The sequence below is a fragment of the Lipomyces tetrasporus genome (genome assembly GCF_029532465.1).
Source record: "Lipomyces tetrasporus strain NRRL Y-64009 chromosome Unknown POJ06scaffold_11, whole genome shotgun sequence".
Lineage (NCBI taxonomy): Eukaryota > Fungi > Ascomycota > Lipomycetes > Lipomycetales > Lipomycetaceae > Lipomyces > Lipomyces tetrasporus.
The window spans coordinates 624,606-649,534 of NW_026611606.1; the positions used below are offsets into that span (position 1 = coordinate 624,606).

The following is a 24,929-nucleotide window of genomic DNA, read 5'->3' on the forward strand; positions in this document are numbered from 1 at the left end:
TTTTCATTGTGCTAGAGCATATACATTTATTTCCTGTATCGGATGGTTTTCATCCATGCTTATTACCGTTACGTTAAATCATAGTACCAATATTGTGAAATCATCTTAGTCATCACATATCATTGAGCATAAACATAAAGAAATATGTTAATTTTCATCATACATGTTTAAACGAAACAAACAAACGACAAACGAATTCGGCTCCCAAAGCGCACTATTTGATAGCTATTATTACATAATAAAAACGACGAAAATCGGTAAAACCCGAACAAGCTAATTCCCGGCGTCTATCGATATCCATTCCCGCCTAAATAAAGCAGGTTTATTTCCATTCGATTGGTTTACATGGGAATATCACCCATGTCGACGGCCGCCGCAGGGGCAGCCGACTGCGGCGCACTCGGTGGAGCTTGGCCCGCATTTCCACTCTGGACGAAGTAATCTGCCATCTCAGCGTCAAGCTGCTCGACAGTCTTCTTTGGCCGTCTGGCTGGGCCACCTCGGCCACCCCTACCGCCCCTGGCTCCTCGACCTCCTCTGGCGACAACTGTTGCTTTTCCGCGCGTTGCCTTCCGGGTTCGAGATGCCGTGGGTTTAGTAGCTTCATTTTGTTGCGATCTGCATGTACTGGTTAGTCGTCTTCTTGAAACCCTCCTCTAAGAAATCGTACCTAGGCTGCATTCTGTCGGCAAGGGTCTTTTTGTTGGGATCAACGACTAGCTCAACCTATAAACTCTTAGCTGTGCCCAATACACTTTCGCTAATGCAAAGTAACTTACATGCATAATCTTCTTTCCACCGTCAATAGGCGTTCCGTTAAATCGCTTCCACGCTCGCGCTGCGTCACCAGCTTTCTGAAAGACCATTGTGACAACACCGGTCGACTGTCCCTTGGAGTTATAGTTAAGAGTGCACCTTCGCACGGGTCCGATCTCGAGATTAAAGTAGTCCTAAGAAGATAAAGATAAATATCATAACATGAAAGAGAGGCGAAAGAGGATGCTGCAGAAGGAGATAGAAGATGAGGAATTCATCGTTAGGATGAAAATGGATGGATCATTCTACCGTGTGTCCAAAGGGTCGCCCGCATTTCTCTCTGGGTGCATGCACAAATGCAAATGCCGTAGTAACTCTTACCAACATATTGGAAATCAAAATGCAAGCAAACCCCAAACTCAAACACGTTAAAAATCAAATGGATATATATCGCAGAAAATGCCAAAACGCCTACAAACAATACACCAAACCAAACCGAACGTAATGCACGAAAAAGACAAATAAACTGCAGACAGGCGATCACTTGGAATCCGAAGCATCCATTCATGGCTGAATCATAGCGCTGGGCTGGATGTGGATCTCAGTGACTCCGACCATAGCCAACAATGCGGATTGCATAGAGCCAGCCATTCCGATTTAGCTTCTTGCCCATACCACCTAACCCAGTCCATGGACCAGCGCGATTTCGTGATCCACATCTGCATTCTGGCACTGAATGTAACAGCAGTTGCCTTACTTCTTTGAACGGCATATCTCAATAGAACGATGAACTGACATAGCTAGAGCAAGCACATCCCGTCGGATGACAGTGCGGTTCAAGCTTTGAACACTCCTAATAGCCATTCTGAATCGATCAAATCGATATTACCTGCACATCAGAAAGTAGCAGATATATGTCAGTCGTCTATCGTTGCATTAGTCGCTATGGACTTTGCAAACTGCGCACTGCCTATGCTGGGTAGTTTATTACCCCCCATCAGGAACGCAAAAGAAGCTGAATCGGAATGGTGGCCCCAATCACACAAAAATCGTCACCTGATTCTGACAACTCAGACCTACAAGTGCCATGACGATCGATAGCATATGGAGCCAGACGAAGCAGACAGAACATTGGCCAGGTACATAACGTGCTGCATGCGATCTTCGGCGATAATCTATCACAGCGGCCCCACCCGGTGGTATTCTTGCTAGCTCGATCTTTCTGCGTCATAGAGCAGTGCACACATAGTTATACATGGCAAAGCAATAAACTGAACAGCAGGACGGAAGTAACCTCGAAACGTAATTTCAAGGCAAGCAGTCTTATTGTGACGATCTCGTTGATATGCCCTGAGAATGGCTCCATGTAGTCGATCGATCTCATTTTCATCCGTTCCGATAGTCCGTTCGCTCCTCTTCTGGGTCCGTCCTCAGGCGACGAGACTCAACATACCTTGATAGCGGATTCTTGAACATCAAGAGGCTGCAAAGAGTGTTAGCATCGACCCAAATTTCCAAAAATTCAGCTTTCAAAGCAAAGGTCAACGTACCAAATTAGATATGATTATTTTGTCATTATTTTCAATGTTAACTGGGGTGGATGTCGCTGATGTGGTCTTTTGCGAAGCACGCGGGGCCGGCGCCTTAGCGGTTGACTTGCGAATACCACCACCCGCTGCACCGCGAGCACCTCTCAATCCACCACGACTCTTACGACGGCTGGACGGATTCTGTGAAATGATCTCATCAAGAGACTTGTCAAGATTCACGGACATGGTAGCAATGTACTACTGTTAGATCGACGAGTGATGTGGCGGGTTGATTCGGCGCAAGAATACTGCACTAGCTGATATGCGACGAGTTACTCTGGAATTAAGAACGGCGATCTGGAGCTAGTCCGACAAAAGTAGATGGATTCACTAGTGATCGAAGGGTTCTGGCGTGTAGTTAAAGAAGAGATAAAAAGCGATCGATCGGGCGAAGGCAAATGAGATGAGACGTGGTGGCTGGGTCGGAACAGGCAAGGATGAATCCCGTCATTAGGGTATAAAGCTGACTACTGCGATGCATTCACGGATTAAATGCACCACAGCCTAGCCTAGAGACATTTGCACCTTGTCGCGCGACCAGGTAGTTTTGCTGTATGCGTCATTTGGTCTTGCTATTTAATATTACAACAATTGTACCTGCAGCTTGTCCTTACCATCGTCGGCCCTCATATATTGTTGATCCTTTTACTTAATACAGAACTTTTAATTTACTATATACATAGGGAAATCCCAGAATCTTCTCACGCTGCATCCAATGCCGATAACGCTTACAAGGGAGCGCCCAACAGGTAAATGCTCTGTCTAAACCAACTGACTCCTAGTCCCTAATCGCAAAATAACGTACATATAAACAGGCACTATAACATTATCGTTCATACCACTTGTAGCTTCTAGTACCGCAGTAGATATGGCGGCGAGTAAGGCCCACTGCACAGTGAGATCAGGTCCCAAAATGTTGTCATATCCAGATAAGACGTATTTCGTGATCATTAACCCCGTAAATGCCGCAGCAATGAAGCCAGCTGTACCTTCTAGTGTCTTCTTAGAGTCAAACCACCTGTGTTTTCCGACCCTTCTGCCGATTATTGACGCGCAAGCATCCCCAAATCCAAGGCATATTATTCCCGCAGGGGAACTGGATAAGAATATTGGCACCGAAATTCCCAAAAGCAGGAAGATATGCGACACAACGATTGGCCCACATGTATCTCTTTCATCGATGTACTTTTTCAGTGCGTCGTGGATATGCATTCCTAGTGGAGGAATTGTAGTTGCTCGCAGAAATTCTGAAAATAGGAACAATGTCAATGCGATCGCCATCGACAGGGAAGTGAATGTAGCATCCCAGCCGACTCCAGTAGGCAGGAACATTCCGATTACCATTCCGTGCCATACTTTCCGCCTAATGTCTATTGTCCAGGCATTCGATGACCTTTGAATCCATGGAATACCTATAGCCAGCCAAGTGGCCCAATATCCCAACATGCCCAATCGCCTATTCGACTCTTCAGACAGAAATAAATAGCTGCGGCATATTAGTGGAGGTTTGATCAGACATGCCTGATTGTACGTACTCAATCATATATGCAAATGGGTCTCGGCCCAGCGAAGACTGAAGGTGCCATCTCACAAAAACTAGGACATTGACAACAAATATGGCGTAGGTGGCATAAGCATATTTCATCTTAAGTTTGGCCGACTCAGCAGGCCGTCGGTGTCGAGGCAGCCTTGTCAGTTGCATTATCTTCAAAACGAAAGGCGTTGCAGGCCACAAACTAAAGAGAGACCCGAACAGAAAAGCCCTGAGGAATACCATATCCATTTGCTTGGCATTCAGCAGGAGATTAACCAGTAATGTTCCCGCAAGAGAGGTCTCTGCAGGCGACAGTGACGTTGTCGTAAGAGTGCTTACAATCTCTGTCACATTTGAGTACAAGTAGTACACTCCTGCAGTATGCGGGGAGACTGCCACGACCAAGTTCGACAATATTTCAGTCGGGAGAGGGAGCGCAGACATTGACAGCAGAAGGTTCAATGGCAGATACTGAGGATAGTCGGTCAACGTCAAAATTATTGGAAATAGATAAATGTATAGAACTGAAGGCATTGTCCAATAATTCTGCCGAACGAGAAGGACTGCGACTAAAATCAACGCACAAATTCCGACAAAATTTGCGTTTTCTAAGATGGCAGCCCAGTTGTGTTGAACTGCTAATGCTAATGCGCCAACAATTAAAAAGGACTCCACGCATTTCTTACGAAATCCCAAATTATACCCATCCTTGACGCCATCGAGGACCTTCACGTTGCTGCGCGTTGGTGAGTATCTGTGGTGTCTCGCACGCCGCCTTCTTGCTCTCTTTCCATGACCGGCGTGCCTTGTCTTCACAGTTCTGGGCTGTCGTTCTGCATCATCGTCCGTCACGTTTCGAGACTCGGGTGACACTTCTGCTGATATATCAGGGGACAGGAACGACGAAGAACGAGAAGAGCTGCCAGTTGTACTGGTTTCTAGCGACGATCGGACGAGTGACGGGAGAGAACTCTTGGGTGAAACAGCGACCGAGGCGACGTACTTTGATGAGCGTCTGCTCTCTGTCAGTGAGAACGCCGGGGTGAACAACGACATCGGTCTAGAGGCGTGCGGGGTTGGACCTTCGACCGACAAGATCCTGACCTCAGACTGTCTTGCGGGACCGGGGCCGCTCTATGCTGTTGCGTCTCAAGAATTCGGGCCAGCTGTCGATCGCGCTTCGGTTTGCGCTTGACTGAACTATTCTCTACATACAAGTTGCAACTCAGGGGTACACGTGTTGGGGTTACATGTGAATGCGGTTGGGCTTCCCTATCCCTGCTGCGTGCTCTATTGAGCCATATCTTCATATGATATCAACCACATCGCAAGACTCCCCAATGTATTTGCGCAGTATTGTTCTGTCTGCAAAACACATACATCCAAGAAGGCTCAGACAACCGTTAGGGCATTTCAATCTACGGAAGCCTGCACACATGGCTGTAGCATCATTACATATTAGGCTCGTTGTAGTTTTCATTGTCGCTTCATTAATGGCAATGGAAAACTTTCCGTACTGCCATAACCAATCCACAGGCAAAAAAAAGTCATACCATAATCATGCAACTACGAATGAAATTAGCCATGTAACGACCTGGCATAAACCGACTAAAGTGAGACCCGCAAGTTCCCCCTGATGCACAAAGTAATGACGAGTACAGAGCCTATATATCCCATAAACATGACAACAATACAACGCTTTTATTTACCCAGAGCCCAATTAACGTAATGCCTAGTACGCTTTGTATCCCCATTTCCAATTTACCCCTGCCTACCAGGCTGCTTGCATATCAGTTGACCTTATGGGTTCGTTTTCTTCTTCGTACTCGACCTCAATACGAGGAGCACCTATTACAGTCAGCAATGCAGATACAACAGTATATGCGTGTCAAAACGTACGCTTTCGAGATTTCTCGGACGTCTCACCGCGCTTCCGTTTGGAAAGCGTTGGGTTGGACTCCTCAACTTCCTTCTCCGCTTCCTCTTCCTCGGCCTCTTCCTCCTCAATATCATCTGACTCAGATCCATGGAGTTCTTCATCACTTCCAACATCCGGCCCAAGCCAGCTTTCAATATCTTCCAACTCAACCAGGTCGTCGTCGTCATCGTAATCCTCAACATATTCAACATCCCCGTCGCTTTCCTCCTCCGCCTCCATTTCTTCGTCTTCGTTTTCGTCGACATCTTCAACGCCTTCACCTGTATTCCTCATGTTGTTCATAATTGTCTGCCACACGTTTTCATCGACGTTTAGCGGTTTCTCACCGTAAGCACCGCTCTTCAATCGCTCCAGCAACTCTTTTTCAATCGCCTTTTCAACTCTGGCAGCTGCAAGCGCCTTTCTCTCCCTTGTGCTCTCGCGTCGAGTAACCTTCGACTTTACACCAACTAATCGGCGTTCCTCATCACGACTTTTAAGTGCAAGTCGCCTTGCAGTAATTGCAACCTGAGTCAATCGTGTAAGTCGCTGCTTGCACTTGTGTATCAGAAAGTTTGGCCAATAGATCAGTCGCTCTTCTATCTGTTCCAGGGCTTTGCTGTACTGTTGCGACAATTTTACCCGTTCCCATAGCTTCAGAGGCGTATGCGCCCTTTCAATCGTTTTCATATACAAATATATCTTGCCATTAACTGACCTAATCGTTGCATAGCGAGAATTGGCCAGGGGACATGACTGCCGGTTGCAAAATCCAGTGACCTGCGTGAAACATTAGCACAATCTTGGCCCCAAAATGTACATCAAGTTGCTCTCACGTTATACTCATTTCTACAGAATGTCTGATCCTTTGGAGTCCTTAATCACTGATTAGTGACTTGATATTTCATATTATTCCAAGCCAAATCATCATACTTGATCTTGTAGGAGCAGAACTCCTGGTTGATGACCTGCCACACTATCTGCAACTACAGTTAATACCATGGCTCTTCAGATATTATAAACCAATTGTACAAAAATACCTCGTCCGACATGTTAACTATTTATGCCATTAAATAGATTTGAGTACTATTGTCGGTCGTGGGTGTTTCACTTGACCACAAGTACTCAAGAAATGGAAATTTTTCCCATATCCGAGCAAAATGTCAGTTACCCGGTGCAAAACTCCCAGCTTCAGCGCCGCACTAACACAAACTTTTTCTGAGACCATGCCGTTCTAACAAAAATTTCAGTGGAATCCAGGCGGCTGAGATATAAGAAAAAATCTCAGGCACCGCCGCGAGGTAACTGGACTACGACAACGCATCCACGGTGAGCATGGCCGAGCCATCAATCCACGAAAAAAAATCAAAGAAGCGGAAACGCCGCTCTGAAACGGGAAAGGAATCGGCTGCGCAGGAGTCGCCGAGTGCACCACAGAAGTCCCCACCACAGGCCCAAAGACGAAAGCAATCTGCAGCGCAGACAGTCCTTTCGCAGCTTCCATTAACAGCTAGTGTTATTCCGACATCACCACTGGGTAATCCTACACCATCGCAATGTTTCTGCATTGTCAAATCGTCTATGTACATTTCGATAGCGCCGATGTACTCACTTGCACCCCTCCAGGGAATCCGATTGCAGCATTTGGATCCTCTTACAATGACGTACTATTCTCCAGTCTCAGGAATTGTTTTGGCATGTCTTCATGTCTCTATCGATGAAGCTGACAGTGCAAAAGTCGCGGGAGATTCGCCATTCGCATTCGTCTGGATTACGGCGGAGTTTTTAGTTTGGAGACCAAAACGGGGCAGTATATTACAGGGAAGAATCAATCTGCAGTCTCGCAGTCATATCGGTTTACTCATTTTCGATGTTTTCAATGCTAGCATCACCCGTGATAAGATACCGGCTACATGGAAGTTTATTGAGAATGTGATCGACGAGGACGCTGCTCTTGAAGCTTCGGCTGATGATGAGACCAACGGAGAAGCAAATGGCGACGCCGAAGCTCTAGACGAAGAGGAGGACGGAGAGAGTAAAAGTTTGGGATACTGGGTTAACGAGAACGGAAAGAAGATAGAAGGAAAGTTGACATTCATTGCCGAAAGTCTTGAAGTATCGGGTAAAGTGTTCTCAGTTCAAGGAAGTTTGTTAAAACTGGGAGACGTTAAGGAGGATTTAACGGCGCCAGGATCGGGGAAATAGACAAAATCAATCTTCAGTTTCAAAATTTTGGGTACTATGTATAATATTTGGCTTTGTGTGCGTCCAATTGTTGGATTTTGGGAGGTCTTGGCGTGAATAGAGAGATAGTAAGGTCAAACCGACAAGCCGTCCCGTACTGTATATATGTGCCATGACTATGTACCGTATATTACGACCAAAGAGACATTATAAATACATGAAACTTTTATAACCTGTCCCCAACCCCACAAATCTAGTTGCTGTCGAAGTACTGCAACAAGAAGTCACGCTCGACGGACTGCTCACCCCAGTCCTTAACAACAACGCAGGAGCAGCCGACGACCTTGCGGGCATTGCCTTCTCTGTCGAGAACGCCTATAAAACTAATTAGACATCCCTCATCAATTGCCGAAGATACAGAACTTACACAAACCAGCCCACTCGCCCAACTTCTTGGAGTCCGAGACCTTGATCAAAGGGATCTTGGCCTCAGGCTCAGCGCAAAGAGCCTCGATGAGCTTAACGTATGACTCCTCGTCGCAAGAGTCGCAGAGAACAGCCAAGTGAGCCTCACGACTATCAATCCATCAGCATACTGAACAGCCATATTGCTTAGTAGATCATGCAACAACATACCGGCCAAGAGCCTTGGATGCCTCACGAAGACCACGGGCAAGGCCATCATGGATAAGAGCCTTCTTGAGGACACCCTTGAGAGCCTCCTCGACGGTCAATCCACCAGCAGTGGCGGTCGCGGCAACTTCCACCTCGATCTCCTCAGCGGCAACGACTTCCTCGGTGTCTGACTGAACTGAGAATTAGCACACCAATCCTAACACCCACGCTTTTTTGAAACAAACATGCATACCATTGTTACTAGATTAAGTATTAAAAGTTGAAATATGTGCTTGGACTTCGTCGACAGAAGTTCGTACTGCTCAGTCCAAGGTTGGTGATGGCTATTAAGACGAGACTTTCGTAGGTGAGGTATTCTTCAATCTTGTTCAGCTTAACATAACGCGGGAGAACTCGTGCGGCTATGGGTTGTGACTGCTTTATCTCATTGGGTCAGAATGAGCCCTGGTTTTTAAGCCCTACCTCGCCGGCCGTTGTTGTGGAAACGAGTCCTCCAACGCGTCAACAAGGGCGATGGAGCGACCTCCATCGCGTACGGCATTTGGACACGATCTCGACGACTAATCTCCAGCAGTAGTTATTGTTACAAATAATAACTAGGACATATTATGGCGCCTGTATCGCAGCCAACAGCCTCTACCGCTGCATTGCTAACTGAGCATTTCGAATACCCTCCCATCGCTCTCCTAGACGATATCATTAATGCAGTCAACAATATCTTATATAAGTGCACGTCTGCCATTGAGACATTTCTACAGTCCCAGCCTCCTTGCGCGAATATTCCAGATGAAGAGATCGAAGTTGGAACTGCTAAGCTGGAAACACTTCTGGAGGGAGCAGTAGATCGGAATTTCGACAGGTATTACTCTATTACCGTGGAGTTATAGCATTATACTAATCGCTCGTGACAGGTTCGAATTATATGTTCTTCGAAATGTATTGGCTATCCCAGACGAGATTGCCGACGGATGGATGCGGCTATCGCACCACAAGGTATGATAATTAAAGTATTACATAATGTCAGCGTAGGAAATCGTTGTTCTTCGAATGCATCTAATTGAAACAGAATGTAGACTATTCAGTTTCGCATGAGCACTTGGATATTCGTTTGCTAAATTTGCGGAAAACGTTACAGGCGTCGCATCATGTCAACCAGAAGCTTCGGGAACAGACCCGAGCCAACCGACAGCTCATAGCGCTTCTGACAACTTACCAATCGGCATTATCGTTTTTGCAAAAGACAAATGGCGTTGCACCCATGGATGAGACAGTGAGATTTCTAGTATCACAAGCCGGCGAAATACAGCGGAAGTTTGGCAACTTACGGAGACTTGAGTGTAACTCTGCGGTCCCTCTCGCCGCTGGGCACGCCTCTGGCTCTTCAGGGTTTGACGTCAAGATATCAGAACGAGAAATTTACATCGAGAAGATGACAGCAATGATAGTGGGCGCTACAGATAGAGAAAATGCGATCGACATTGATGCAGAAAGGAAGACAGAAACTGATGTTGAGAATTCGAAACGTGCCGCTGAGCTAGTGTCGAACTGGTCGTAGTGGGCATTTTGCTCTGCGCGTATAGTTACATGTTCCATTGGGTCCTTTGGCTGGAGTTTCAGTGTGCTTTCTTTTAATATTTATGGATTCGTTCGATATTGGCAATGCAGTTGGGAATATGTAGCCATCATGTTACGTCATCGTGCAATTTTGAAGCATCGAGGATAACACCGCTAAGGTATATGCACCTTAAAACATCTGTCGACAATTACACTGATGCCATTGAGAGGTGACCAGATTTAAAGTTGTGAAGCTCGGTTCGCCGTGGCTGATCGAACATAATCACCTAATCCGCCAAAATTCTGCACAGATTAATATATGCATGCATTTATCCGATGAACTCGCGTAATCCTAATTACTTCAAGTGTGAATTTCCCACACCAATCTCGAGTGTACCGTTAATATTAATTGTCAAAGTAAGTATGTATGAGCCCCTCTACTTCTCCCAAATGCTGTCTCCTCGCTTCTTAGCCTCAAAATTTATTCTTCCCTAGATCAATAAGTTAGAATAGACTCTCAAGCACGAAGTCAATGGCAGTCAAAACGACCTAATCGTCACTCGTACCTCGAATCTGTAAGCGGTCCATAACAGGACGCCGGGGATAACGCATAAGAAAACAATGGCGTGACGAGATGTTCTAGGGGTCCATCGAAAATGCTTCTCGTAATTCTCTCTCATTTCTGGGTCATCGTTAACAAACCAATCTCACAGAATGCCCGTCTACTAGATAATGATGTTGCAGCCGATTGGATATTGAGACTCTGATAAATTGCAGAGGGCCTGTACACATGACTCAAATTCACGTACCGAAATGTCTGTCAATCGCGGGATCCCGCTTAAGCGCTGCATTATAAGAAAGCAATTGTTAGCTAAATCACAATGCCACGATCTCATTGGTCCGGTTTTCCCAGTTGCCATAGCACACAGTCTCTCACGATCACTCCAATGTCAACCAATCGAGTTGAACAGAACATACTTGGCTGATGATGATCTCCTGCCATCTTGCAAAGTTGAGTACGGTGTCAAATTATACTAAGCAGGTAATAGTGAAACAATCCTGATCCTCATAAGGCTCGGGATAACGTTCGTTGGCTCACGCTAACAGCAGTCCTCGATGCCGAGAACATGTTTCGCGCCCGCTACGCATATCATGCATATTAGCGGTATTGCTACGAGTATATGCAGTTACGCGTGGAGTTGTGAAGATTATGGTGCATCTGCAAAAACGATTTCATAAATCGAGGTTAGGGTAGCTGTGCTCTAGGCTCTCGGAGAGATTTTCTGGTGTGGAGATCATCATCGTCTGAGAATCGACCAATTTGCCATTTACGGGGTAAAAGATGTTTGTTGGCATTAGACAACGAAGAGGGACGCTCGCGGATTGCGAGATTCTGTGAGGGCACTCTTAGTTTGTAGACCGTATTGGCAACAGGAGCTTCTGTAACTTAATATAAATGTATATCTCTATGCCGCTCAGAAGGCCAAATAGCCCACGATAATCCTCCTCGCGAGAGCTTTTGCAGACTGTACCCCACCAATCAGACGTTCTGGTCTATCCGGCAGTTCGCAGCAGAGATGCAGGATACATGCGAATATCATGTAGGGATCGGCATGGATACACGGATAACGGATATATCCGGGGATATCCTTTGTGGATACGGATACGGTAGAGAATATGCGGATATGGATACTGATACGGATATAGATATTTTACCTGGACGGGATACGGATTATAGATAACGAAAAAACGGCCTGGATATTATCCGTGCCGCTCCCTTCGGCGGAATATGTTCCAGCAGTCTAAATATCAAGCTTGGCTAGATAGCTTTAGCGACTTGATATAGAGACATGTGAATCTTACCCCGGCCGTTCATAATGCTTAGGTCTGCGACAGACATAACCGAGAAAGCAGATGAAAGCAGATAGTACGGTGCCCAATATCTCGATCGGCAAACAAAGCGCGGAACCACAAGGAAGCCTGCACTGCTGCGTACACACGTGGCGACAGTTGACGCCAGGGCGTACGATAGCGGGCGGCTCTCGACCTGCATGTCCCTGTAGTGGCCAACCTTAATTTAATTGTAAGGCGTCTGTTGAAACGCCTGCTTACTCGAGTTGTCCCACCATCAGATAAGGTCAGCTCATACCCTCCTTGCCCATTTCCTTCGTTATCACACCTTCGAGGCACTCCTTCCTTTACGATTAGACAATTTCTACTGCATCCGATATGACGACTTCCGACCGGACTGTGGACTCGACAAGGGTGTGGACGACATTGCTGACGAACACGAAGTACTTGCCCGGTCTTCTTGCGCTCGAATACTCTCTGCGCCGTGCTGGAACCAAATATCCGTTTGTAGTGCTTTACACCTCTACACTCGAGCCTGAGGGTCATGCGGCTCTTGATCGTCGAGGAATTGCTAAAAAGGAAATTCCTTACTTGCTTCCCAAGGTCCACAAGGATTACGGTGTTGAGGTTCGTTTCTACGACTGCTGGTCGAAATTGCAGCCGTTCAACTTGACCGAGTTTGAGCGCGTTGTCCAACTCGACTCGGACATGATTGTCTTGCAGAATATGGACGAATTGATGGAGATGGAATTGAACGACACCGACAGGGTATTCGCCGCATCACATGCTTGCACATGCAATCCGTTCCAAAAGCCCCACTACCCCAAGGACTGGTGCGTCGAATAGTTACGGTCTGGGCCCTCGAGAATGTCGAACCTAACGTTGCATGTAGGATCCCAGAGAATTGCTCCTTCACTCACCAGCATTCGGACCCAGATACTGCCCAGGTTGAAGGCGCGGCGACAGATACTGGCCTCGCCATCTGCAACGGCGGTCTTCAGGTCGTGAACCCGTCACAGGAGACCTATGACAAGATAATTGGCGCAATGTCTGAACCGTCCATGACTGATAACTACGAATTTGCTGACCAGTCACTCTTGTCTGACGTCTTCCGCAACGCTTGGGTGCCATTGTCCTACAAGTACAACGCGCTTAAGACGCTACGCGACATCCACAAACCAATCTGGCGTGACGAAGAAGTCAAGAACGTTCACTACATTCTTACTCCAAAGCCTTGGGAACTTAAAGACGAGACCAATGAGCTCTTCGAGTGGTGGTGGAAGATCAATGATGAGCGCCACGTAGTCGAGAAGGAGGCAGGAGTATATGATGGCTTTTAGCTTATAGTATCACCTTGGATGTTCGTGTTTAAAAGTTATTCTGTACATTTAACATAGGTCCGTGCTTGAGGAGTTGGATAGTATGATGATCTAGCGCTATTGTTATTTTATTACATTTTATGAGATTTTGGCCCTCGAGCAGAGGGTTCCGTCCTGACACCTATCCGAAGGGTTCATCTCCATGTGAGGGCGTAACCCACCCATGAGCAGGGTTCCACCCTATAGTTAGAGGTTTTAGCTGTTTAGCTAAAGGTAATGTAGTTAAACGATGAGCATGCGCATAAGAGCGACTAAAATTATTCTGACTGTAATATATGAAACCGAATTTATTCAATCCGGTGTTGAGAACGCTCGATGTGACAGTCGATGTTCTTTTTTGAACACCTGCAGCGCCACTAAGTTGGCGCTGTGGTGGGAATTTCCGATTGCAATGTGTAAACTTTAAAATTGCTGTTCCGCATTATGACGTTAAGATATGGTTCGAACCTAACGTTGTCTTTACTTGACTGCTCAGATTCTCGCTGGGCAAATTTCGGTGAATACTTTGCAAGGGCGGCGTCGCGGCGACCAAATGAACGTCAGCTGCTTTGAGCCTTCCTAAAGACTTTCTTCAACGGAAGTTGCATTGTATGTACACCACCACAAAACGGCCTGAGAGGCAGCGTCTTTGTACGCCTTTTCGAGGATCACCTCCAATGACTTCAATCCCTGTACTGTAGAATTAGGGACGCAAGAAAGAGTCTGTTTTTGAAGCTGAAAGTATAAGTTGGGGTGGCTTTGCGGTGGGGCAGTGCGGAGTAGGCGCCTGGTTTCGTATTGGAGACAACTGAATCTCCCCGGACATGATGACCTGCCGGAGAGGGCATTTAGCGAGTCACGTTTGGATCGGACATAACCTCGAGGACCAAACAAGAGAAGAAAATATGACCGGTGGCTTACCAACCCCTTTTGCAAAACTCGGTACAAACTATTGGCAGGTCAAAATGGCCGGCGATGTAGATGACTTTTGCCATGTGGAGGGTGACCTTTGGATGTATCATTGAGGGCTGTTCATGTTTGCGTTACATCACCAAGATGGACTGTCTGGTATCAATGTGCGATGTTTTAGGTATCCTCAGCTGTAGGGTAAAATTCCATGCTGGTCGTCCACCAACTCCTGATGATAGTGCAAACATCCCTATCCCATCATCATGTAGGCATACACGTACTGTAGTGCATTCTCATTTCTCTGACGTATACCGTCAAATCACAAAGATTGCAAATCTCCGTGATTAAACTTGCTCACGTTCTGCAATTCTACACCCCCCTGCAACCAAGTCAAGATATGGTAAAGCCGTGTGATGCCAAAGCGGGTACGGTTTAGTACGTCCATTGAATAGCAAGATCACCAGACATTACCATAGCGCGCCATCCATGTTTCTGGAAACGATCCTGCTACAGTCCCTCAGTCAGAGATTACCTTGAACATCAGAAGACATCTCAGATAGCAAAAGACAGGCCTAAATATCCGAAGAGGCTAATTTGGTAAAGATAGCCTTGAGAATAGACTAGATTTGAGAAACGGACAATCCTCCTACTGTTTTCTATAGGATACTGTCCTAGCCAAGAAAGATGACAGATATTCCTTCCTTAATTACTCTCTTTAGTCCAATAAGGCTCTCACCTTCTGTTCATATAAACCTTACCTTGTGCTATAGTGTTGCATATATCGTTTTAATCGAAATTGAAATAAGTTCCTGGTAGATTATAAGCCTATAAGCTATATTTCTCTATCTGGACTATTAAATGTGTGACATAAAAATACTACAAAATTAGTTAGCTATAATATTGAGTGCCTTTTTCGAAGTAGGGTAAGGATTATAAAATAGTCTCAGTTCTAAGATAATCCCTTTCAGAAAGGAATGACTTCTGACTTCAGATTTTGATCAGTCTAACCGACATCCTTCTCAAGACTGTCTTAACGTGATAGGATCAGCCCTAGGACCATCTTCAAAAAAAGAAGTAATGTGGCATAGTGTGTCTGGCCATGACCTAGTCCATCGAAATTTAGTCTGAACAGATGTTTCCCATTCAACAATCGTAAACTAGCACAGGCGTAAAGCTGTAAGAGAAACTTTATATACTGCTCTCGCACCATAAACCTTTAGAGGATTGAATTCGACAATGCGAGACGTCCTCGTAAAATATCGACTCCTACAGCCAGATGGCGTGCTTTATTCCACTTTCTAAGCCATTACTCAAGCCGGCCACGGGCGTCCACACGTCTCCTCTCTCCCCACTGATCCATTAGGATCTCAACTCCACCGCCCTCCTGCCCAACCACCACCACCACAAACTTGCCGTCTTCATTGAGCCGCATGCCGCGGATGACATCAACATTAGTTCGCACGTGTTTCATGTTTTCCACCTTTCTGCCATCGCTCGAGAGCAGAATGATGGCGACATCGTCTCCCGGCGGCAGCTCCTCGGGAACGTTTTTGAGATGAGGATCGCGCTGCGCAATGTGCCTTTCCCACCTGTTGCTGACATACAAGACATTCGGAATGGTGGGGTGAAGGCAAATATCGGCGGAATCTATCATGAACTGGTGGTCCGGGTGAACAGTCGGAGGAATGATGTTGGGTGCAAAATCATCGATAGGCTGGATTGCTTCGGCGGGGGGAGTTGACAAGTCAAAGGCAACGACGGTGTGCGAGAGCTCTCCAATGACATACATGATCGTCTCTAAGCCTTATCAGCTAAGTCGTAGGATGGAGCGGGGGAGTCATACCGTCAGGAGTCAATACGGCATGTCGAGAACCTGTCCCGCGAGGGCACAGAAGCCAATCACATATTTCAAAATTCATTTTGTCGCGACGAAGGATCCATACACGGTCCGATCCTAAGTCTGGAGCGTAGAGCAGACCTCTTTTGTCTTCGAGCATCTGGTGTACGTGGCATTGTCGCTGTCGGCCTTCGTTCGGACCGTGCTCAACCGACTCGTAAAGGAATCTCGGGAAGACCTCCGTTCGGGGCGCATCCGTAAGCAAGAGTCCGTCTTTGTCGGTGATTGAAATGAGATACAGAGCTATAGAACCTCCCAGATACTATCCACTGTGAGCACAAACCGTGAAGCGTTCATATGTACTTACGGTGCCGAGCGCCAGTGCAGAATTATCCTGTAGTGTGATGACTATCTCAGCGGTATTAATGGAAGAGCCAAGGACTACGGCAGCGTATACTCACAGTGACCAGGCGCTCCTAGGGTTGGCTGCTGACTTGTAATCTTGGAAGTCTTCTGCGCGTGATCGATATCAAACTGTACAAAAGAGCAGACTCGATCCCCTCAGACAGACCAATGAGTCGATCAATGCCCCCTTGCGACGATGAGAGCTCGATCCATGAAGCATTGAAAGGAGCCGCATAATTAGCGAGAATGCTCAACTCCTTTTTGTCGAGGTCCAAGGCGAGCACGGTGAAGTCGGACCGCTCGCCAGAGATCAGAAGTTTATGTTGTATGGCGTGGTCAATAGGCTAAGAGTAAACTGTTCTCGCGAAACTTGCAGTGCAGTGACAATAGCGTATGTGCTCCAACAATTTCACCAAATTGGGCGGGAATCTGGCAGGAGCTTGCAACACATAACGGCTATTCGACTTGTGGTTACTGGTTAGATCTTGAATGATTGCCTATACTAAAGCCATTAGCATCTAACTAATGATTTCATCTAGACTAAAGTGATCCGCTGTAAATGGATCATCGCGCTCAGCTTTCCCCCGGCCGTACAAAAGCCCGATCGATGAGATTGTTAATATGCGGTACTTGGGAAGACAAGGGCAAATTGTGATGCGTCTGTCGTTTGGTCGGGTTAAGCCCTATATATTATAGATTTGGATATGTACTTTTGTTTGTTACCTGTTGTATAATGTAAATGCTAATATGACTACTGCAATTTCGTAATCCAATTGTCTGAAATCGATAGAGGTCTGTTGGCGTCGCCATGTCCCCAATCACGAGACGCTAATTTTTTAATCTACGAGAACCGCACCAACTTCTCAAAATATACTCAAAGAACTAATTAGAATGTTCATATAAGCCAATTCACCATTCATTAGCTTATATTCTGATGCTGTGAGCTGTGACTTTACATAACCATCCTGACCATCCCGATGAAATTCTCTCTTGCAAACCACTCCGCCGCTCTAAAATCTGAACTCTCCGTACGCCGGCATTTATAACTCCATTATCGACTTCGGTACCATAATCTGGTAATCTTCTGGAGACGCATCTTCTTCTGCAGTTGGAGAACGCCATACATAAGCGCCTCACTGGTGGGAGGACATCCTGGAACGTAGACATCGACTGGGACGATTCTGTCGCAACCGCGGACAACAGAGTATGAATAATGGTAATAGCCGCCACCGTTGGCACATGAACCCATAGAAATAACCCACCGTGGCTCGGGCATCTGGTCGTAAACCTGTCGCAAAGCCGGAGCCATCTATTCCACAGTTAGCAAAACTCGACCCATCGGCGGCCACGACATGAATCCACACGACATGCCACGCACACTCAATATCGGACAACCTGCATACCTTATTGGTCAAAGTACCCGCAACAATCATAATATCTGATTGTCTGGGAGAGGCACGGAAAATGATACCAACACGATCCTGATCGTATCGCGGGCCGGACAAGTGCATCATCTCCACTATAGGTACAAATTAATCAGCAACTGAGTCCCAATATTATACAATCCACAAGTTACAACAAGTATTGAATCGGCAATACGTACCGGCACAGCATGCAAGCCCGAACGTCATCGGCCAGAATGAGCCCTGTCGCGCCCAATTGGCAATAGCATCGAGTGTCGTCATCGCATAGTCAATTACATTCTGCGGCTTCTGTTGAGATGGAAGTGGATAGTCTGTAGGAAGTGTAGAGCGGACAGCAGGCACCTTGGCTGACGAAGGGCTCGTTGTGGAGAGCGCCCGCGATGCATATGGAGCGAGAATAGCAGGAACTGTGGAGGGAGGCGACAACAGGTAAGAGGCAGCAGCAGCGCTGCGCGATGTGAGAACACGCCGTATCATACTGGTATATGTGCTAATATGCGGGATATTTGCAGACCGGTAGATGTGGCGGATTATGTAGATCAAGCCGATGAAGAAAGATGGTGCCTGGTTGATTTTGACTCCAGAGGTTTGTCCGCCTTGCCTGGACGCGACAAATCATTTACGGCCCCGTGATTGGCTGTCGCGGTACCCGGCTCCGCTGAGCAGCCCGTAAGCTGATCGGCAAACGAGCGGATCAGTAAAACCGACAATTCTCTTTATTGTTCTAAATAGCAATCCACAGCGAAGATATATAACATTATAGCCAATAAAAATTATACTTTATCCAGTTTACATGTACGTGAGTTATGTCCAATCTCTTTGCAATGCCCACATCGCCAGTTATTACTCGTTCCATCTAAAACTAGGGTCATCTGGTTCTCTCCCATGACCATTTCTTCCTGACGTGGCCTATGCCGTTGACCTTCTACTCTGGTCAATATAGTATTAGAAGTAATAAATGATCTAGGAGCTTTGCCCTTTCTTTGTTGGCGTTGTACAGCACCCTGCAGTTGTTTAAGTTGGACATTTTAAATCACGCCTCATAGATTGCTAATTCCGCGCACTTCTTCATCTGATCAACTGATAAAACTTCGTATGATAACCCCATTTCTCACCGACTTTAATGGATCTTGCGAAGTTGATTCGGCACGCTTGGTAAGAAGTAAATCGGCCATTTTTCGCACGTAGGAAATTCTAGGCGGAAGTCCCCGCTTATCCATCGCAAGTATCCATTCTAGAAGCACTTCCTCTTCTATTTGAGTGAGATTTCGCGTCGGCGTGATAGAATCGCGTCGTGATACGCGCCCATTTAAACGGGCGTGGAGCGTAGCGAGACACGGTACCAACGCGCCGCGCTTCTAATACTTGCAATTTCGCATTTTTTATAGGCTAAGAGAATTCTTCCTTCCTTCCTTGGATCGTCTTGAGCTATGGCTGCTACGTTATAAAACGTTGAAGCACAACGCGCGTAAAAAAATAAAGAGGTGATCCGCTCGCTTGGTTGATCCGCTAGATTGCCGTCACGTTAACTCCAATATATTCCAGATATAGTATTACATGTTCCACACCAATAGCATTCTTACACAATAGAATAAAAGTACAATACACATGTTGAGCCTATGGCATGTCAGATAACGAACGCCACGTGTAATCTGTCGTTGTCATAAAGAACAACCCAGTATAATGGGCCAAATCACCAATTCTTACACGGAGTCCTCCGCAGATTGCTGTCGTTTACCTCCTCTACTCTTCAGCTCGCCAGTGACAAACTAGAAACTCGTTAGACGAACTCAGCCAAAGAAGATTCTTCGTAACATACTTTCAAGTAGTACGGAACCTGGAGTCCGCTCTTCAAGAAGAACAGCTTCAAGTTACGAGCCTTGTCCTTAAGCTGAACCTGATTCCGGTCCTTCAACACCTCGGATATTCTACCGCCCGGCCCATACATCTCCAAAATCTGACTCCACCGCGGACCTTTGACCTCATCTAAGCCTTGCATAAGAGCAGTCTCTTCCTCCTTTGTCCAGGGCCGACGTCTGCTAGAGCCGTTGTTAAGGGCACGATTGCGACCGGACTTTGCTCTGGCAGGGGGCGAGGTTGGCCCAACTGATGCTCCACCAGCAGGATAGCCACCCGCAGCGGAAGTGTCTCCGCTCATAATCGGATCCACTGGTATTTCAGAAGATGCAGTTGCTTCCGTGTTCTGCTGCACCGCGGCCGGCACAACTGGTGACGCATGGACAACGTTTGAACCAGTGGCGAAATTTGAAATATTAGTATCTGGAACATTTGATCTCCTTGGTCTCTTGGATGCAGTCTAAAAAAATATGAGTCGGAGCACTCTTTTGCCATACGCGCTGGAAAGCGACACTTACCTGGGGAGGAAGAACAGTCAAAGTTTGATAATTCTTGGAAACATATTCGCTAATATCTTTCAAGAAATCCTGCCAGACGTATTTTTCCGAAAGATTTTCCGACTGGTCAGTAGCCGCCAACTGAATTGAAGTTAGAATACGCGATCACTGCACTTATGAAAGCCTGGCATACAATTTCCTTTCGACTCTTACAACGAGCTATAAAATCCTGCTCACTGGGGGTTAACGAGCGTGCACCATGACGTCGCGTAACCAGCAACTGGTCAAGGTCTTCTGGGAAGAGGTCATCCAAGATCTCCTCCTTTGAGCGCTCACCCTGGCCCATTGCTGAAATAAAAGCCTGCGTCTTAAGGTCAAGATATAAAGCGCCTGCTCCATCTATTAATATCGAACCAGGTATCGATACTAGATTGTGACTTACCTTGACTCTTGAGCAGGCGCGCCCCATCGGGAACAAAGGAATCCAAGAAATACTCGTTCAAGTGGAAGAAACCAACTTCTGTCGAGCCAAACACAGACGAAACAAACGTGGCCAAATTTGCCTTGCGAATAATAGAACGGTATCGAGGCGACTTTGAGAAACCCAACGTCGAAGCTGACAAGAAAGCATCGTGTGTATATAACTTCTTAGTTTCTAATATCATTAGCAATTTCAATAACCATAATGAGCCAACATAACATACGGTCAAATAGCGAGGTCAAGGTCCGGTACGCCTGGCCTTGGTCACTCTCTGGTTGTGTTACAACGTTGAATGTATCCTGGTATGTTCCGCGGCCGAGCGTTGTAAGAATCTGTGACGACTAAAAACATGTTAAATAATGCACAATGAAAATGTCACAGCGACCATGAGCTTACTAGATTGTCGAGTATTGGCATACTCTGGACCTTTAATTGCATAGACGGGTCCTGCGAGCTCGTGAAGTCATCAAGAGCGAAATCGTATGAATCTTCATGATGGATCTCCTCTTCCATTGACACGGGATTTGCCCCGCTCACGTTTTCCAATTGCTCAGCGATAAATCGTAATTGCTCTGCATCGTTCAGGTCGAACATGCGTTCCGTCTCCTCATGCGCTCGCTTCTGTCCGTGAGGATCATTAGATGACGTAGCCTCATTGTCGGCAAGGCCGTGGTCGACGTGGACGTCTAGACTGTCAACATCAACAGCTGAAGACGAAGTATGTTAGCTTCAGTTCAATTACCATTCTCTATGTACCAGCTCTGAGCTTCAAGAACCTGAACACTTACTGATCATGATGAAATGGCTCCGGTAGGGTTCAGACAATGATAATCAGAGGGCTGATGAGGGTTCAAACCAGTCTGAGCGCTGTATAGGGTTTGTTAAGGAATGGTGAGAACCGTGAAGATCGTGGCGAGGACGAATTGCTAAGTGGCCTACGTGACTAGGGCATAAACGGCAACTAGCTGTTGACGATTGAAACTCTATACAGAATTTCAGTTTGACAGATGTGACGGTCAAACCTCCATAGTCTTAAAGCTCAGACCTCACGAATCAAAAAGGCTCCTTAATGACCGGAAGTTTTAACATAATGTTTGCAAATTTGGAAAATTGAAAATCTAAGATTTACTTGATCTGTAATGCAAATTTGATAAATTTTGTTAATTAAACGTCTAAATTATGAATGCAATTTGTTCCCGATCAAAAAAGCTATAAGTGTTGGCATTGGCCGGCCGGCATCGGTATCCAATATAGCGGTTCCAGTGAGCGCGATGGCGATGATCCAAACTCAGTCATTCTACACATACATTAGCATTTGGTATTTACACGAACTCATTACCATTCGGCCCCATACTACTAGACATTAGCGGCTCGCAAGAGAATATATATCAAGATGGAGTTGCTGAAAAGAGCAATTTATGGCCCAGACCCCCAAGAACAGGTATGTTCCACCTGGTTGCCCTGTGCATACCTCGTGTTGTCTAGTAAGGCTCAGCTGACTTGCATCCGTGCTCTTGAAGATGCGGAAATGCAATGGATTATTACGGAAAAACCAGCGACAGCTTGATAAGCAACTGAGCAACTTAAACTCGTTGGAGATTAAGACAAAGTCGATGATAAAAGCCGCCGCAAAGAGGGGCGATGCTGCATCGGCCAGAACGCTCGCTAAGGAACTGTATAATGTACGCAAGCACCGGACAAGGTTGTACAATTCCAAGGCTCAATTAGCCTCAGTCGGCATGCAGGTTAATGAGACGTTTGCGGTGCGTAAAATACAAGGCAGCATGAAGTCAAGCACAGGGGTCATGAAAGAAGTCAATAGTCTGGTTAGATTACCCGAATTGACAGGAACAATGAGAGAACTAAGCCAGGAGCTTATGAAGGTAGATATTGACAGTGTTGATATTGATAACGCACTAACGACGCTACAGGCAGGGATTATGGACGAAATGGTCGGCGACACCTTGGACACATTGGACGAAGCTGACGGCGTCTTAGAGGAAGAGGCTGATGCGGAAGTCGATGCTATTTTGTCGGAGATCACAGGAGGCAGACTTGGACAGGCAGGGCCTGTGCCAGATATTGTACCAATAGAAGAGCCGGAGGAGGTCGAAGAGGAGCCGGACTTAGAAGATATGCGAGAACGATTACGAGCATTGCAGAGTTGAGTTAGGCTTAGTTTGCATTCGATATGGATGTCGAATTTAGAATTTATCGAATTATTATCTCCAAAAGTTGGGTTCCGCCAGGAGTCGTGTAACAGCGAGCTTGACCTTTGAGTGCGGGCATGGGTGGCGGGCACAGCATATGAACCCAAGCCATTGTCTCGCGTAATGGTATGTGGCCGCTAGATTTACAATGTACATGCGCAAGCGGAATTCATTATACTACATATTGCTGCCGTGTTACATCACGGAAGTCAACCTGTACATACCGTAATCCCTACATCCAACCCTCGCTTTTCAAAACTTTGTATGCAGTCATTAAAGAATATCTTTTACCTAGATCATTATACCGAACATAGATCTACTCCGTTAGTAGTAGTTCTTCAATTTCCTTGTCACTTTCTTCTTCGGCTTCCATTTCGGCTTTCCGACGGTATGCCTTCTCTATCTCTTTGATGCGCTCTTTCTGTCTTCTCCGCGCATTCCTGCCCCAGACTGACTGGGTGGATTCTTCAGTGAACTGCTCATCGGGCGCCGGTGGTGCCAGCGCTTGTGCTGCCGCTTCAGCCCGCGCTCGTTCGTTGGCCTTGCGATGCTCTCGCTTCTGCAGTTCGCCGCCGAGTTTCATGAGGTACGGCCGAAATAGTAAGTATGCTGTAATAACAATGAACATAGGAAAGTAGTCCTTTAAGGAATAGTCCTTCAGATTATCGAAAAGTTTGATCTCCATGGCGGATTATGCTAGTGAATATGGATGACGGGAAGGAATCGTTAGATCGCAGCGCGAGAATTTGAAGTACCAAACTGCCGCAGAAGAATTCAACTAAAGCCTAGCAGAGCTGGCCAAATGTGTCGTAGAGAAATATGGTCCTCTGGTTATGCTTCCGGACGACCAACGTTGGGTAAGATCCGTAGTCATAGCCGACCTCTTAAGTTTCTAATTGCCGCGTGACGCCGCATCAACGAGCAAGCTATTCAGGGGATTACGCTACTAAACTTTGTGTGGATGAACTGCTGCTCTCGGGTCTGATTTTGATATCCAAAACTAATTGTCTCTGTCGGCTTTATTTTGCCGGGGTATTTTGGTTCTAGGCGGTGAGGTGCTAACTTCACAGGGCGTCAGGGCGTCAGGGCAACGCGATCGCACGATCCCGCAGTTGTTCCATGGGCCATTGACACTACTGTAACCCTCTAGCCTTACGGACTCCATCGGCAAGTTCTGGTGCACAGTTTCGCCATGTCCGTTGCGCCAGATAATGAACTGAGACAAGTGGGCAATCTAGTTAGATCTCTGTCGAGTTCATGCTAACGCGAACACTCAGCGTCTAAAGTCTGCCATTTGGTATACCGGTATTCTCCATGTTACCTAGCTTTGGTACTTTATCATTGATTGTTATCATGCAGTGGGAAAGATCGTTGATGAAGAATGTCTTCAGCTGAATGTAAACGCGACTCCTCAATATATTGCCGCTTTAACTGAACTTGTGTACACTCAGGCTGGTCCGTAAGCTAATCTGTTGTAGATGTAGGACGAGCACTAATACGATGTCACATAGTAACACTAGCAACCGATATAGAGTCGTTTGCGCAGTATGTGAATCTTTGGATTTGTTTGAACTTGTCTGATTGCTAACAACTGGTGTTAAAGCCATGCGCGCCGAAAAGTCATATCTACAGAGGATGTATTAATGATGTGTAGACGAAATGACGGTTTAAGAGACGTTTTGGAAGAATTTGTTGAAGAGCTAGAGTCGAAGAAAAGAGAGCAAAAGAATGCAAGTAAAGCTTTGGGATAATTCAAGAATAATCTTTAGTATGGGCTTACGTCGATGGGCTATCTGCTGGATAAATATTGCTGGTAGCATAATAATAAACGTGAACTGATGGCTGCCTGGTAAAGCTGATGAATAAAAGCCTCGCAAGTGTCGCTAAGTTTCTGATCTTGCGCGTGTATGGGGTGTAATAGACTCTAGA

General features: G+C 46.3%; 13 protein-coding genes across 13 annotated transcripts; 5 read left to right on the plus strand and 8 right to left on the minus strand.

Moving 5' to 3' along the window:
- Window positions 1–102: 102 nt before the first annotated feature.
- Window positions 103–2,765, minus strand: POJ06DRAFT_33165 (uncharacterized protein). The gene is made up of 5 exons (XM_056190883.1): window positions 2,307–2,765; window positions 2,210–2,239; window positions 780–950; window positions 671–726; window positions 103–618 (listed from the first exon to the last, which is right to left on the minus strand). Exons 1-5 carry the CDS (start codon window positions 2,529–2,531, stop codon window positions 342–344), a joined length of 759 nt encoding a protein of 252 aa, XP_056040947.1. The 5' UTR covers window positions 2,532–2,765; the 3' UTR covers window positions 103–341.
- Window positions 2,753–5,110, minus strand: POJ06DRAFT_261540 (uncharacterized protein). The gene is made up of 2 exons (XM_056188633.1): window positions 3,881–5,110; window positions 2,753–3,831 (listed from the first exon to the last, which is right to left on the minus strand). The coding sequence occupies exons 1-2, from the start codon at window positions 4,933–4,935 to the stop codon at window positions 3,108–3,110; spliced, it is 1,779 nt and encodes a 592-aa protein (XP_056040948.1). The 5' UTR covers window positions 4,936–5,110; the 3' UTR covers window positions 2,753–3,107.
- A 92-nt stretch (window positions 5,111–5,202) lies between these two features.
- POJ06DRAFT_261542 (ribosomal L28e protein family-domain-containing protein) lies at window positions 5,203–7,010 on the minus strand. Its single transcript, XM_056188634.1, has 5 exons — window positions 6,838–7,010; window positions 6,731–6,777; window positions 6,634–6,673; window positions 5,779–6,577; window positions 5,203–5,727 (listed from the first exon to the last, which is right to left on the minus strand). The coding sequence occupies exons 1-5, from the start codon at window positions 6,847–6,849 to the stop codon at window positions 5,651–5,653; spliced, it is 975 nt and encodes a 324-aa protein (XP_056040949.1). The 5' UTR covers window positions 6,850–7,010; the 3' UTR covers window positions 5,203–5,650.
- Window positions 7,011–7,070: 60 nt separating this feature from the next.
- On the plus strand, window positions 7,071–8,142 carry POJ06DRAFT_261544 (uncharacterized protein). The gene has a single exon (XM_056188635.1). It carries the CDS (start codon window positions 7,133–7,135, stop codon window positions 8,000–8,002), a length of 870 nt encoding a protein of 289 aa, XP_056040950.1. The 5' UTR covers window positions 7,071–7,132; the 3' UTR covers window positions 8,003–8,142.
- A 92-nt stretch (window positions 8,143–8,234) lies between these two features.
- On the minus strand, window positions 8,235–8,852 carry POJ06DRAFT_283491 (50S ribosomal protein L30e-like protein; the record flags this gene model as incomplete). The annotated part of the gene is made up of 4 exons (XM_056190107.1): window positions 8,235–8,356; window positions 8,409–8,557; window positions 8,618–8,792; window positions 8,825–8,852. 4 exons carry the CDS (start codon window positions 8,850–8,852, stop codon window positions 8,235–8,237), a joined length of 474 nt encoding a protein of 157 aa, XP_056040951.1.
- Window positions 8,853–9,112: 260 nt separating this feature from the next.
- Window positions 9,113–10,340, plus strand: POJ06DRAFT_33282 (Mis12 protein-domain-containing protein). Its single transcript, XM_056190885.1, has 3 exons — window positions 9,113–9,476; window positions 9,529–9,610; window positions 9,684–10,340. The coding sequence occupies exons 1-3, from the start codon at window positions 9,226–9,228 to the stop codon at window positions 10,170–10,172; spliced, it is 822 nt and encodes a 273-aa protein (XP_056040952.1). The 5' UTR covers window positions 9,113–9,225; the 3' UTR covers window positions 10,173–10,340.
- A 1,916-nt stretch (window positions 10,341–12,256) lies between these two features.
- On the plus strand, window positions 12,257–13,731 carry POJ06DRAFT_33302 (nucleotide-diphospho-sugar transferase). Its single transcript, XM_056190887.1, has 2 exons — window positions 12,257–12,855; window positions 12,915–13,731. Exons 1-2 carry the CDS (start codon window positions 12,401–12,403, stop codon window positions 13,360–13,362), a joined length of 903 nt encoding a protein of 300 aa, XP_056040953.1. The 5' UTR covers window positions 12,257–12,400; the 3' UTR covers window positions 13,363–13,731.
- Window positions 13,732–15,595: 1,864 nt separating this feature from the next.
- POJ06DRAFT_240823 (Lactonase, 7-bladed beta-propeller-domain-containing protein) lies at window positions 15,596–16,766 on the minus strand (the record flags this gene model as incomplete). Its single annotated transcript, XM_056186107.1, has 5 exons — window positions 15,596–16,092; window positions 16,133–16,448; window positions 16,494–16,567; window positions 16,588–16,660; window positions 16,698–16,766. The coding sequence occupies 5 exons, from the start codon at window positions 16,764–16,766 to the stop codon at window positions 15,596–15,598; spliced, it is 1,029 nt and encodes a 342-aa protein (XP_056040954.1).
- A 518-nt stretch (window positions 16,767–17,284) lies between these two features.
- On the minus strand, window positions 17,285–18,594 carry POJ06DRAFT_261555 (uncharacterized protein). Its single transcript, XM_056188636.1, has 3 exons — window positions 18,135–18,594; window positions 17,935–18,050; window positions 17,285–17,840 (listed from the first exon to the last, which is right to left on the minus strand). Exons 1-3 carry the CDS (start codon window positions 18,430–18,432, stop codon window positions 17,583–17,585), a joined length of 672 nt encoding a protein of 223 aa, XP_056040955.1. The 5' UTR covers window positions 18,433–18,594; the 3' UTR covers window positions 17,285–17,582.
- Window positions 18,595–19,658: 1,064 nt separating this feature from the next.
- On the minus strand, window positions 19,659–21,585 carry POJ06DRAFT_271152 (telomere repeat binding factor-domain-containing protein; the record flags this gene model as incomplete). Its single annotated transcript, XM_056189490.1, has 8 exons — window positions 19,659–19,724; window positions 19,775–20,272; window positions 20,331–20,450; window positions 20,503–20,699; window positions 20,752–20,964; window positions 21,014–21,131; window positions 21,187–21,497; window positions 21,579–21,585. The coding sequence occupies 8 exons, from the start codon at window positions 21,583–21,585 to the stop codon at window positions 19,659–19,661; spliced, it is 1,530 nt and encodes a 509-aa protein (XP_056040956.1).
- Window positions 21,586–22,310: 725 nt separating this feature from the next.
- On the plus strand, window positions 22,311–22,958 carry POJ06DRAFT_202042 (Snf7 family; the record flags this gene model as incomplete). The annotated part of the gene is made up of 2 exons (XM_056185264.1): window positions 22,311–22,673; window positions 22,722–22,958. 2 exons carry the CDS (start codon window positions 22,311–22,313, stop codon window positions 22,956–22,958), a joined length of 600 nt encoding a protein of 199 aa, XP_056040957.1.
- A 157-nt stretch (window positions 22,959–23,115) lies between these two features.
- Window positions 23,116–23,882, minus strand: POJ06DRAFT_33310 (uncharacterized protein). The gene has a single exon (XM_056190888.1). The coding sequence runs from the start codon at window positions 23,683–23,685 to the stop codon at window positions 23,317–23,319; it is 369 nt and encodes a 122-aa protein (XP_056040958.1). The 5' UTR covers window positions 23,686–23,882; the 3' UTR covers window positions 23,116–23,316.
- Window positions 23,883–23,985: 103 nt separating this feature from the next.
- POJ06DRAFT_33467 (kinetochore component CENP-S-domain-containing protein) lies at window positions 23,986–24,764 on the plus strand. The gene is made up of 5 exons (XM_056190889.1): window positions 23,986–24,225; window positions 24,278–24,305; window positions 24,360–24,455; window positions 24,512–24,545; window positions 24,604–24,764. The coding sequence occupies exons 1-5, from the start codon at window positions 24,193–24,195 to the stop codon at window positions 24,749–24,751; spliced, it is 339 nt and encodes a 112-aa protein (XP_056040959.1). The 5' UTR covers window positions 23,986–24,192; the 3' UTR covers window positions 24,752–24,764.
- The last annotated feature ends 165 nt before the right edge of the window (window positions 24,765–24,929 follow it).